This window comes from Malaya genurostris, chromosome 3 (assembly GCF_030247185.1).
Source record: "Malaya genurostris strain Urasoe2022 chromosome 3, Malgen_1.1, whole genome shotgun sequence".
Classification (NCBI taxonomy): Eukaryota; Metazoa; Arthropoda; class Insecta; order Diptera; family Culicidae; genus Malaya; species Malaya genurostris.
In genome coordinates this window covers 255,246,750-255,260,750 of record NC_080572.1, presented here as the reverse complement: position 1 = coordinate 255,260,750, position 14,001 = coordinate 255,246,750, and the positions used below count along the sequence as shown (strand labels likewise).

General features: G+C 38.4%; 1 protein-coding gene across 1 annotated transcript; it reads right to left on the bottom strand.

Annotated features, from left to right (window-relative positions):
* Nucleotides 1-2,367: 2,367 nt before the first annotated feature.
* Nucleotides 2,368-9,095, bottom strand: LOC131438769 (beta-1,3-glucan-binding protein). Its single transcript, XM_058609024.1, has 6 exons — nt 8,931-9,095; nt 8,342-8,853; nt 7,927-8,069; nt 7,531-7,700; nt 2,705-3,093; nt 2,368-2,652 (listed from the first exon to the last, which is right to left on the bottom strand). Exons 1-6 carry the CDS (start codon nt 9,061-9,063, stop codon nt 2,449-2,451), a joined length of 1,551 nt encoding a protein of 516 aa, XP_058465007.1. The 5' UTR covers nt 9,064-9,095; the 3' UTR covers nt 2,368-2,448.
* Nucleotides 9,096-14,001: the final 4,906 nt, after the last annotated feature.

The window sequence follows — 14,001 nt, the reverse complement described above, 5'->3', positions numbered from 1 at the left end:
GAGGCAATGTACCGACCGGTAATCGGGCCGAACAGCCTGCATGCCGCATCGAATAACAACGGCCAACGGTGTGTCAACTTTGCGACCTCCCGAGGAATGGTAGTCAGAAGCACCTTCTTTCCCCGCAAGGATATCCACAAAGCCACCTGGAGATCACCTGACCAACAGATCGAAAACCGAATCGACCACGTTTTTTTTCTCGGACATCAACAATGTTCGCACCTACCGCAGTGCGAATATAGATTCGGACCACTACTTGGTTGCTGCATGCATGCGCTCAAAACTTTCGACGGTGGCTACCCAACGTCGAAACCGAACGTCGCGGTTTCACATCGCGCGGCTCCGAGATGGTGAAGTAGCCCAAGATTACGCGCAGCAGTTGGCAGTGGTACTACCAACGGAAGAGCAGCTTGGTGCAGCTACTCTTGAAGATGGCTGGAGAGACATCCGTTCTGCCAACGTAAGGAACGACTGGTTCGACGACGAATGTGAACAGTTAGTGGCCGAGAAGAATGCAGCTTGGGCGAGTAAGCTGCAACACCGGACGAGAGCAAACGAGGAGTGATACAGACAGGCGCGGAACAGACTAAACTCGGTATCCCGTAGAAAAAAGCGCCAACAGGAAGACCGAGATCGCGAAGCGATGGAACAGCTGTTCCGTGCTAATGACATAAGGAAGTCACGCAGAGGCCATGTGCCACAGGCCGATATGTGCAAGGACACCAACGGGAATCTTCTCACGAACGACTGTGAGATGATCGAGAGGTGGCGGCAGTATTTCGACGAGCACCTCAATGGCGATGTGACGGAATACGAAAGTGGCGGCGCGGTAACGAACTTGGGAACGCGTGCGGAGGACGATAGACTGCCGGCCCCAGACCTCCAAGAAGTGGAGGAGGTGGTAAGCCGGTTGAAAAATAATAAGGCCGCTGGCGTTGACCAACTACCAAGCGAGCTACTAAAACACGGTGGTAATGCACTAGTGAAAGCACTGCACTGGGTCGTTACCAAGATCTGGGAGGACGAGATTTCACCGGAGGAATGGATGGAAGGAATCGTGTGTCCCATCTACAAAAAGGGCGATAAGCTGGATTGCTGCAATTACCGCGCGATAACTCTGCTGAACGCCGCCTACAAGGTACTCTCCCAAATCCTTTGCCGTCGACTTTCACCGATTGCAAACGAATTCGTGGGACAATATCAGGCAGGATTTATGGGCGAACGCACTACCACGGACTAAGTTTACGCCATCCGCCAGGTGTTGCAAAAGTGCCGCGAATACAATGTGCCCACACATCACTTATTCATCGATTTCAAATCAGCCTACGACACAATCGATCTAGAACAGCTATGGAAAATCATGCACGACTACGGATTCCCGGACAAACTGATACGATTCGTCAAGGCTACGATGGATCGAGTGATGTGCGTTGTTCGAGTATCGGGGATGAACTCGAGTCCCTTCGAAACTCGCAGAGGGTAACGGCAAGGTGATGGCCTTTCGTGTCTGCTATTCAACATTGCTTTGGAGGGTGTGATAAGAAGAGCGAGGATAGACACGAGTGGCACGATTTTCAGAAAGTCCGTCCAGCTACTTGGTTTCGCTGATGATATTGATATTATAGCACGCAACTTTGAGAAGATGGAAGATACGTACATCGGACTAAAAGCTGAGGCCAAGCGAATCGGACTAGACATCAATGTGTCAAAGACAAAGTACATGAAAGGCAGGGGCTCGAGAGAAGATAACGTCAGCCACCCATTACGAGTTCTGATTGGTGGTGATGAAATCGAAATGGTCGACGAGTTCGTGTACTTGGGCTCACTGGTGACTGCCGATAATGATACCAGCAGAAAAATTCTGAGACGCATACTGTCAGGAAATCGTGCTTACTTTGGACTGCGCAGGACGCTTCGATCGAGCAAAATTCGCCGTCGTACGAAGTTAACTATCTACAAAACGCTGATTAGACCGGTTATCCTCTACGAGCACGAGTCCTGGACAATGCTTGCGAACCATCTTCGGCGGAGTGCGGATGGAAGACGGTACGTGGAGAAGGCGAATGAACCATGAACTGCACCAGTTGCTGGGAGAACCAACCCTCGTCCAAACGGCCAAGGTCGGGCGGTTACGGTGGGCCGGGCATGTTGTTAGAATGTCGGAGAACAACCCGGTTAAAATTATTCTCGATAATGATCCGACCGGTATAAGAAGAAGAGGCGCGCAGCGGGCAAGATGGATCGATCAAATTGAGGACGATCTGCGGACCCTTCGCAGCTACCGAGGCTGGCGGCGAACAGCCATGAACCGAGTTGAATGGAGACGCCTCCTGTATACAGAAGATACGAAAAAATCGTAATTCAGAGTTTATGTCATTTAATTTAGTTTATGTAATACACTTATATACGATCATATTAGAGTTTCATAAATGGAAACAGTCAAACAACTCATAACGCATACACTCGTACATAGTCCACCTTCAGTTCGGGATCGGTCCATGTTCTGTACCAAACGTTGCGATTCTGATAGAAGAAGTACTCCGCTTTGGGACTGGCGTTTTTCCATGGCTTCGCAGAGCCCGGAGATCCAGTTTTGCTACCGTCTGGAAAATCTCTGATTCCGCCAACTCCCACTCCAAGCGAAACGTAGAACTAAAAACAAAACCATGAAATCAAACATTTCAACAAAATTGAAAAAGCTTACCTCGCGATCGAAGGGGGTCATCGTGTTTTCCGGATTCCATAGCTTGGCTTGGGTGAGGTTGTTGCTAATTCCGTAATCCTTGAACTTACCCCTTATACTTGCATACTGAAATCCATCCACTGTCAACACAATACTTTCCGGTTTCCATATCAAACCATACGTGTGAAAGCTGTCGCCAAAGTGTTCGTCCAGTATGTTGGCCTTCAAGAAAGCATCGCGTAGTTTCGGTTGATTGGTTATAATGGCGCCACCCCGTAAACGACGTCCATCGATTTGAAGTCCTTCAGCGCTGACCAACTCTTCGTTGGATAAAATACTCGCTACAAACAGCATTCCCGAGGCCAAATCGGCGTAGCCATAGTAATTTTCGGCTGGTTGAAGTAGAAGTTCTGTTTGAAAAAGTTAAACAAGCATGTTATGTGTACAGAGCATACCAGAGTTGAAATTCCTTATAATAATTTGTGACATGAAATTGTCATCAAGATAGCATTGAAACACGTTTTTACTATATGGTGTGAACTAGAGCTCCGCAATCAGAAACAGAAACGGAATGAAGTTTTAGAAATATTATAGGGCTGTTGATCCTGTAGAGTACACCGTGAGATAGAGGTTTTGAAAGTTTCGTGATGGTCAAAACTCACTACTACTACTACTACGAAGCAGAACAGAGTTAAAACCACATAAAATGGAAAATAAAACCGTGTTAAAAGAAATTACAATAATAATAATACATAAAATAGTAGTTTAGTTTTTGAATTTTTTGAGGCCTATCTGAGTCAACGCCTGAGTAAAGGTAATATGGATTTTTTTTGTTCCGATTATAGAGGTTTTAAACTTAAGGTCATATGTCTCTTCGGGTAAGAAAACATTTTTCTGACTCTATGTGCCGGCTTGGGATTCGAACCCAGGCGGGTTACGTAAGAGGCATCGACTGATGGGTAAGTCTATGGACTATACCCATCCACAATATGCAAAGATGAGAAGCGTAACGTTAAGTTAAAGAAGCTAGAAAGCGTTGCATACAATAATTGTCTTAAATTGAAGGTTACAAATCATATGAGTTATTTTGTGGAAATCATGAATGTTAACAACCGTTACAAGGGTTAGATTCTTGCGGTAAACGAGTCACGATGCGTTATTTTTAGGGAAGTTATAGGTGTTACGAAGTGTTATATACGTCGATCTTTTGTAAATTATAGGCGTTACATGCGTTACTTTTTAATAATTTATAAACGTTACGAAGCGTTACTTGCGTTACATTTTTGTAAGTTATAGACGTTACAAAAAGTTACTTTTTTGAAAGTTGTAGGTGTTACGAAGCGTTACTTTTTTTGTAAAATATAGGTGTCACAAAGCGTTACTTGTGCGTTTTCGTGAGTTATAGGTGCTATGAAGCGTTACATGTGTTACTTTATTGTGAGTTATAGGTGTTGCGAAGCCTTATATGCGTTACTTTTTAGGTTATAAACATAACAAAGCGTTTGTCTTCTATTTAGTCACCGCAACTTGGTTAGATTTTGTTATTTTTTGATACTTTTCGGTGAGAAATAATTTCTCACCGAAAAGTATAAAAAAACAACAAAATATAACGAAGCGTTACTTGCGTTACTTTTTGTAGATTATAAATGTTACGAAGCGTTACTTGCGTTACTTTTTTATGAGTCATAGGCGTTACGAAGCGTTATATGCGTTAATTTTTAATAAGTTATAGGCGTTATGGAGCGTTACTTTTTGTAAGTTGATGATGTTACGAAGCGTTATATGCAATATTTTTTGTAAGATACGGACGTAACGAAGCGCTACATGCGTTATTTTGTTGTGAGTCTTAGGCGTTACGAAGCGTTACCTGCGTTACTTTTTAATATATTATAGACGCTACGAAGCGTTACATGTGTTACTCTTTTGTAAGTTATGAGCGTTACGAAGCGTTACATGCATTACTTTTTTGTGAGTCGTAGGCGTTACGAAGCGTTACATGCGTTACTTTTTAGTAAGTTCTAGGCATTACGAAACGTTACATGTGTTACTATTTGTGAGTTAAAGGGGTTACAAAGCGTCTCTTTCCTTACTTTTTCATGAGTTATAAGTGTTACGAAGCGTTACATGTGTTATTTTTTTTGTAATTTATAGGCGTTACGAGGCGTTACATGTGTTACTTCTTCGCGAGATAAAGGTGTTGCAAAGCGTTACTTGCGTTGCTTTTTTGTGAGTCATAGGTGTTACGAAACGTTACATTGGTTACATTTTTGTGAGTTATAGGCGTTACGAAGCGTTAATTTTTAGTAAATTATAAACATTACTTGCGTTATTTTTTTAGGTATTTGTGTTACGAAGCGTTACATGCTCTACTTTTTTGTGAGTTAATGGTGTTACGAAGCGTTACTTGCGTTACTTTTTTGAGAGTCATAGGCGTTACGAAGCGTTTCCTGCGTTACTTTTTAGTAACTTATAAACATTACGAAGCGTTACTTGCGTTACTTTTTTGTAAGTTGTAGGTGTTACGAAGCGCTACATACGTTACTTTTGTGTGAGCTATAGCGTTGCATGCGTTAATTTTTTATAAGTTATAGGCGTTAGGGAGCGTTACTTTTTGTAAGTTAAAGGTGTTACGAAGTGTTATGCTATATTTTTTGTAAGATACGGACGTTACGAAGCGCTACATGCGTTACTTTGTTGTGAGTCTTAGGCGTTACGAAGCATTACCTGCGTTACTTTTTAGTATATTATAGACGCTACGAAGCGTTACATGTGTTACTCTTTTGTGAGTTATGAGCGTTATGAAGCGTTACATGCATTACTTTTTTGTGAGTTTTAGGCGTTACGAAGCGTTACATGGGTTACTTTTTAGTATGTTATAGATGTTACGAAGCGTTACATGTGATACTCTTTTGTGAAATATAAGCGTTACGAAGCGTTACATGCATTACTTTTTGTGAGTCATAAGCGTTACATGTGTTAGTTTTTAGTAAGTTCTAGGTGTTACGAAACGTTACATGTGTTACTTTTCGTGAGTTATAGACGTTACAAAGCGTCACTTTCCTTACTTTTTCATGAGTTATAGGTGTTACGAAGCGTTTCATGCGTTACTTTTTAGTAAGCTATAGGCGTTACAAAACGTTACACACATTACTTTGTTGTAAATTATACGTTACGTTACGAAGCGTTATTTGTTTGTAAGTTACAAGCGTTACATGCGATACTATTTTTAAATTTTGGGTGTTACGAAGCGTTCCTTTTTTGTGAACTTAAGGCATTACAAAGCGTTACATATGTGACCTTTTTTGAGTTACAAGCGTTAGTCGTTTGTAAGTTACGATGCGTTACATGCATTACTTTATAGTAAATTATAGACGCTATCTTTCGTAAGTTACAGAAATTACGGAGTGTTACTTTCTGTAAGTTACAGGTGTTACGAAACGTGAACATGCGTTAGTTTTTTGTGAGTTGTATGCGTTACGTGCGTTACTCTTTTGTGAATTACAGACGTTTCGAAGTGCTACACGCGTTACTTTTCTGTAGGTCAAGTTCAAAATGTCAGAATTATTCTTGAAAGGGTCTAATGCCAAATTTAATACAACGCACGATATTTTTAAAACAAGATTGGAATCAATTACACTTTTCAAAATTATTGGAACGTTTTCGTTTCCTTTCGCTTGTAATATTTATTTCGATTTGAAAATTTTGTTTGTTCAACGGGTAATTTTAGAAGTTTCCAATCGAAGATTAAACACGTGGTAAATCAATATTACTAATTATGAAATCATCCAACATTGAATAGTCGTGTAATTTTTTTTAATAATAATCATGTTTTGAAATGTCAATTAGTAAATAATCAGAAACATTACGAACTACTAAACTTGAGACAGAAATGTTTCCAAAATTGGAATGTGAATTTGTTTTTAAAAGAAAAAAACAATCCCTGAAGAATTTAAAACGTTCAGGTACGTTGAAAGATATGATTCATGTTCGAAGTTATGAGAGTGAGCTCAGATGAAATAAGGACCTACATAAAAATTGCTCAGGTTAGCAGTTCTTTGCAGTAGGATCAATGCAATGATTATGAACGCTAAGAAACGGCTGCGAAGTTTGTTGAAACCGAAAGATTAAATTCCACGAAAGAAATGGAATGCTTTTACATACAAATTGAAGATTGTACAACCCATATTTTGTTTTTAGACACGGTCGAAATGAAGGAACGAAGCATCCCGTTTATAGAAGAAGTTCCTTTGAAGTATTTTAAACAGTGAGTTTTGATTTTATCTAAACCTTTTAATTAGTGTTCAATCTTGAAAGTATTTAGAATAGAGCAAAAGATATACAAGCTCGCACAAAATTTCTCTGATACCCTCTGTGTAAATTTTGAATTTGAAATACATTGGAAATGAGGAGCTCACTACTACCACCTACTCGAATATTGGCCGCAATCTTTTTAAACGTTCCATTTCGTTCCGGAACGATAACAAAGCTCTCTCATCTATTCTAGAAAAGTTTTAACCACAACGAATGGATCACTTTTCACATGATTGCTACAAGTGTAAAACATGCATCATATTTTGTGAATTCAATCCGAATAAAACAAAAATAAAATTGTGATGTTCGAAAGGATGTTCATTCAAAATTTAACACACTTTTTTTCTGTGATAGAACTGAATCGTGCAGGGAGGATCCCATGTTCGTCCATACGCAACTGCTAGATGCTTGAAAAAAAAAATCACATCGTGTAACGAAAGTGGATAGCACGTGACAACCATAGTATGTGATAGCAGAACAAATTAATTCTTCCGCTAGGCAGACATAAATAAAATGAAAAAAAAGTATCTAATTACGTGGAAAAATCCAATCTCCTTTGGGCAACTTTGCCCGAATCTCCACTCGTCCGTAACGGAACCGGAAGCTCTCCTTTGTGCTCAGCTTGGCCGAAACGACTGGCGGTAGAATTGTGGAGAACGCTGCCTTACGCCGACACTCGAACTCATTGTTGGTGGGTGATTTGCAACTGGAACAATAGAACTACTGTACCGCGTGGTCGTGAACACAATATTCTCTTTAGTATTCATACAATACGGTGGAAACGACTGCGACATAATGAATAGATATATTATTCAAAACTTCACATTCATGTCGCATGTTTCCGAGGGGGTCAGGATGAGAACTGCTGACCAGCTGTGATAAGCAGTGACCTTACGGCCGTACATATGCGCAAAATGGTCCCAAGCACTTACCCCGATAGAATAAGCTCTCCAGTTCGGATGCGCTCGTCGTTATAGTCGGAATTCATGTTGAGCAGTGTCGGAACGATGAATAGATGATTACCGGCCACATAGCTGTTTTCCGGTAGGTCTTGGTAGGAGACAAATTCCGCTGACTGCAATTTCGGAAATTATGATTAAATGCTGGGTATAATTTATCCTTTCTCTATCATACACGATGGTGACAGTACCCATGGGAACTATTATTTTCAGTGTTCCCTTCATGATTTTTTTCTAGAACATACAACAAGACATTAAAGCAGATTGCAATTGAAATAGGCACAGTCAAAGCATTTTCAAATTGACTCACATTCAACTTGGAATATTTGGTAACGAACGGATTACCTACGTTTGTCTATACTACATTTTCAGACGCAATTCAGCTTACCTCGGTGTCCAGGGGAATGCGAATCTCCCGCTGCCATTTTTTCAAATCCAATATTTGAAAATTATCCTCAAAAATCAATTTACCAGCACAGGAGGATTTTCCATTCACAGTGGTCACCGTAGGCTCACATGGCGGTAAAGTGATTGTAGTAGTTGTTGGAGTTGTCGTTTTTTGTGACGCTTTCGTTACTTTTGGCTTAGCCGTAGTAGTTGTAGTTGTTGTTGTCGTCGTCGTAGTTGTGGATGTCGTTGTAGTGGTAGCAGATTTGGTTCCATACAAGTCCTTCCGTATAGTATGTTTTCTATTTGCTATCACGTAACCACGATCTTCGTATTGAATGTAAACCCAATAGTAGATATGGTGTCCTTCCAGCATACTGACTTTGGTGTTTTCAAAAACCCAACGGTCTCCAGTTGGTTCTGATACATCTTCGGTGAAATCACCTTGCTCGTACTGTTGAAATGGTTTGTTGAGACGTGCGTGGAATGCGAACAACTTGATACCAGGATCGTCTTCAACAAAAACACTTATTGAATGATCAACGTTGTAAACACGGTTCAACCGAAACAAAAAAAATAATATGTATCACCTTGGATGCTTGCTCTAAATCCCATTGGTTTCAAATATTCAATCTGTACTTCTGGAATCAAGAATTCCTCCACACTTCCGAAACCAACATGACAAATTAGACAAATTAATGCAGCTAAAAAGTACTGCTTCATCTCGGAAAGCTGATTACAAACTAACCGTCTTGGTTGACCCTATGCACCGCGCAGCGCAGAACAGAGAACAAACAAAAATTGGGAATCACTGGCAGATCGCTGATTTCTTTGCGCGAACAAAACCATCGCTAGACTCGCGAACCGGTAAGACAAGAATCTTTCTCTAATCAAAACTGGTTAGTGTTTTAAACGATGAATTGCATGGAATTCATCATCGCTAGTGAATCGTTGTTTCGCTTTTTTTCTCAACACACGAATAATGAACAAATAAAATGGTTTAGTCTTCAGTGGTATTAAATTTGATTCACTTTTATAATAATTATATACTAAAAAAGTTTTTTTTTTGTGTAACGAAATTATTTAGGTTACATTTATGAAGAACAGTCCATTAGAAGAGATCGTAATGAACAACAATATATTTGAACTAACTTCTTACAAACGAGAAGCCTAATCTAGCTAAAACTAGGGGTAACCGCACCCGTGTTCATCTTAGCTTCCCGATTTGTTCTATGCACGAATGATTGGAATGAAATCTAGAAGGATTTTTAGTATCAGTATGATCGTAGTTCTGGATCCGAAGATTCAATAGTACAAGTGACGTACCCGACAAAATGCACTTTTTTACACGGGCCGACCGAAATTAGCTCTGCGCCTAATTCGTATTACTGTTTTTGAATTAGTTGATTTTAACAACAAAATTTCCAAAATAACTATAAAATTAGTTAAAATTGAGAATTAATTGCTGAGAAAACTCTTATTGACAACTAATTTTGTTATTAAAATCAGACAATTTGTTTCTATTTATCTATCACCATCATTGCTGACGGACAGCACAAAAAAAAAAACAAACATGAAATTGGTTTTATTAACAAGTTTATTAGCCAAAAACTCATGAGAAGTGTCAAATCAAAACAATCCATTAGCAAGCTAGAAAGGACAGTCTTGTTGAAACTGCTAGCAAATTGTTTTGATGTTTTTCGCATGTGTTACGATATATCCATATATAAACTTCTAAACCGATATGTAAAAATGACGTGAACTCTTAGTGGAAAGTGTATTTATTCATAATTTGTGCGCATTTGAAGAGATTGTGCGTAATAATCTTTATACGCGGAACAGTGAATTGAGTTTCAAAAGTGGCATTCTAATTGTGTAAGTTCAAATGATGTTTTTTGTATCTTTCAACCTTCCGGGCTACGCCGTCTAGTGTATTATTTGTATTCGGTTTTTGTTTTCCGAGTGCTCAAAATTTTCAGTGAGAGAGTCGATTTCGCGAAGTCGAATGAAGACAACAGGGATTTAGAAGAAAAAATTTCAAAAAGGAGTTTATGTTTCGTTTATGTCTTTTTCTCCAATACAACATCGTATTTATACCCGCCAATATAGAAAAGACAACCGCGACTGAAATTCTTTTCGGTAGTAGTGTGCCATCTAGTGGCTAGTAGTCATTACGGTGTTAACGTTTTTTCGGTGACAGTGCGCCACATAGCTGCAAATTGCAGAAGCCAATTCAACCATTTATGTTGGTTGAAAACAATGTTTTATTTCTCTATTTCAACTACAAAAATAAAAAAATAAAAAATAAACTACAAAATTAGTTGAAATTAGTGTGCCTTAGCTAAGAAATGACCGCACGTTTAATTGGTGAATTCAACTAAAAAAATAGCCATTTCAACTAATATTTTATTATTATTATTCATACCCTTTATGAGAATTAAAAAATCTGAATTAGCAAAAGTAAAATTTTTTTAAATGTCTCAAAAAATAACTAACTAAAATCAGAAAATCAAGTAATTTTTTCACCAAAATGCTGATTTCGGTCTTTCCGTGTACCTCTCAATTTTGTCGGAGATGGCTGAATCGATCTCAGAAAACTTCTGTTATTGAACAAGTTTGAATTTGAAATAGCTCTCACTTCTAGTTCCGGAGATATATTGGCATTGGTGGCATAAACGACTAATCGTACTTTTTTTTGATCAAATTTTCTCGGAGATAACTAAACGATTTTCGATAAACTTATACCTATTTAGAAGCAACTATAATGATCAATTTTTCTAGGGTTTCATTTCCATTTCGAAAGCTACTTTTAGGTTATTTGATATGCCCAATACTTATGGCGAACATATTTTGTTCCGGGTGTATAATCGTAATCGGTATTGTAGTCTATATTGTTAAAAAAATGTCACAATGATAAAATTTGACTGGATTTTTTGAACAAAAATTACATCACAATCAATTAGAAGTACCAAATTTTAACGAATCAAATTAAAACAAACCCTTCTTTATCCACCTAGTTGTGTGATAATGCGTTTCTCTTGTCATTCAAACAGCCTCATTATCACATACTTTTTAAAAAAATGTATGACATGAATTAGTGCTGATAATTTCTGAAAAACAAAACTTGTAGGTAATGTGAGAGACATAACCGCGAGATTGACGTAGGACTGCTATCGACAAGGGGCAGATCACTGAAAAAATGCACATTTATTTTGGTACATTGTTCAACTAATAAATTATTTATATCAAGTAAAATCTCATTAGATCTTTGTAAAATGCTTTGGATTCTGAAAAAAAAACCTGAAGGTTACCATTTCTCCAACTTTCAACACAGTTGACAATTACTTCCACAAACAAAATTTCAAACAAATCGGTTGCCTCACGTTTGTCGAACGGCGCACAAAGTATATCTGCCACATGTTTGTGTGCTCTTCCCTACAGCGCTAACGTTTCGCACCGAGTGGTGGCACCCATGAAGTTGGACGTCGATTTCATAAAATTAGCCCGGGTTGGTGGTTCAATGCATAGGACGCTGGTCTTACAAGCCAGTTGTCGAAGGTTCGAGCCCCGACCTGGAAGGATTCTTAGTATCAGTAGGATCGTAGTACTAGCCAATAATTTTAAAATATTTATTGAAATGGCTATTTTTTTAGTTGAATTCACCAATTAAACGTGCTGGCATTTCTTAGCTAAGGCACACTTAATATCCATTCAACTAATTTTTTAGTTGAATTAGAGAAATAAAACGTTGTTTTGAACCAACATAAATGGTTGAATTGTATTCTGCAATTTGCAGCTATATGGCGCTCTGTCGCCGAAATAACGCTAACACCGTAATGACTACTAGCCACCGAAAAAAATTTCAGTCGCGGTTGTCTTTTCTATATTGGTAGGTATAAATACGATGTTGTAATGGAGAAAAAGACGTAAACGAAACATAAACTTTTTTAGAAATTTTTCTTCTAAAACGCTGTTTTCCTCATTCGACTTCGCGAAATCGACTCTTTTTTTTTTTTTTTTTAAATAACTATTTATTGGAATATGAGTTAAAATTAAATTATTAAGATTTAAATTGGGTGTTCAGCCACAAGTGGTGACTTTTCAGCCCTGTTATAAAGGGTGATTTTTTAAGAGCTTGAGAACTTTTTTAAACAATAAAACGCATAAAATTTGCAAAATCTCATCGGTTCTTTATTTTAAACGTTAGATTGGTACATGACATTTACTTTTTGAAGATAATTTCATTTAAATGTTGACCGCGGCTGCGTCTTAGGTGGTCCATTCGGAAAGTCCAATTTTGGGCAACTTTTTCGAGCATTTCGGCCGGAATAGCCCGAATTTCTTCGGAAATGTTGTCTTCCAAAGCTGGAATAGTTACTGGCTTATTTCTGTAGACTTTAGACTTGACGTAGCCCCACAAAAAATAGTCTAAAGGCGTCAAATCGCATGATCTTGGTGGCCAACTTACCGGTCCATTTCTTGAGATGAATTGTTCTCCGAAGTTTTCCCTCAAAATGGCCATAGAATCGCGAGCTGTGTGGCATGTAGCGCCATCTTGTTGAAACCACATGTCTACCAAGTTCAGTTCTTCCATTTTTGGCAACAAAAAGTTTGTTAGCATCGAACGATAGCGATCGCCATTCACTGTAACGTTGCGTCCAACAGCATCTTTGAAAAAATACGGTCCAATGATTCCACCAGCGTACAAACCACACCAAACAGTGCATTTTTCGGGATGCATGGGCAGTTCTTGAACGGCTTCTGGTTGCTCTTCACTCCAAATGCGGCAATTTTGCTTATTTACGTAGCCATTCAACCAGAAATGAGCCTCATCGCTGAACAAAATTTGTCGATAAAAAAGCGGATTTTCCGAATGGACCACCTAAGACGCAGCCGCGGTCAACATTTAAATGAAATTATCTTCAAAAAGTAAATGTCATGTACCAATCTAACGTTTAAAATAAAGAACCGATGAGATTTTGCAAATTTTATGCGTTTTATTGTTTAAAAAAGTTCTCAAGCTCTTAAAAAATCACCCTTTATATATATATAATTTGGTTATTACCATGAAGACATCATTTGCTTCCGCAATTCTGAGATTTTTGTGTAGGGAAAATTCTAAACCTACTTGTATTGTGTAATGGGGAAAGGAACTTATATACTAACTTACTAACTAATACAGAGAGCGAATCGATTCAATTGAAGATTGCATCGATTTTTGTCGGAATTTGCTTATAATATTATGTGACATTACATCTAATGGTTCTATATTTGTGAGTCTGTGTAACTCATTTGTACTAAACCAGGGAGGACGCTTCAGAATCATTTTCAGAATTTTATTCTGAATCCTTTGAAGCGTTTTCTTCCTGGTGGAACAACAGCTTGACCAAATTGGTACCGCACAAAGCATGGCTGGTCTGAAAATTTGTTTATAAATTAACAATTTGTTTTTTAGACAGAGCTTAGAATTTCTGTTTATAAGAGGATATAAACATTTAATATATTTATTACACTTTGCCTGGATTCCTTCAATGTGATCCTTGAAAGTGAGTTTTTTGTCATACGTTAAACCTAAGTATTTAGCTTGATCAGACCATGTCAATTCCAAGCCATTCAATTTGAGAATGTGATTATTGTTTGGTTTAAGAAAAGAAGCTCTTG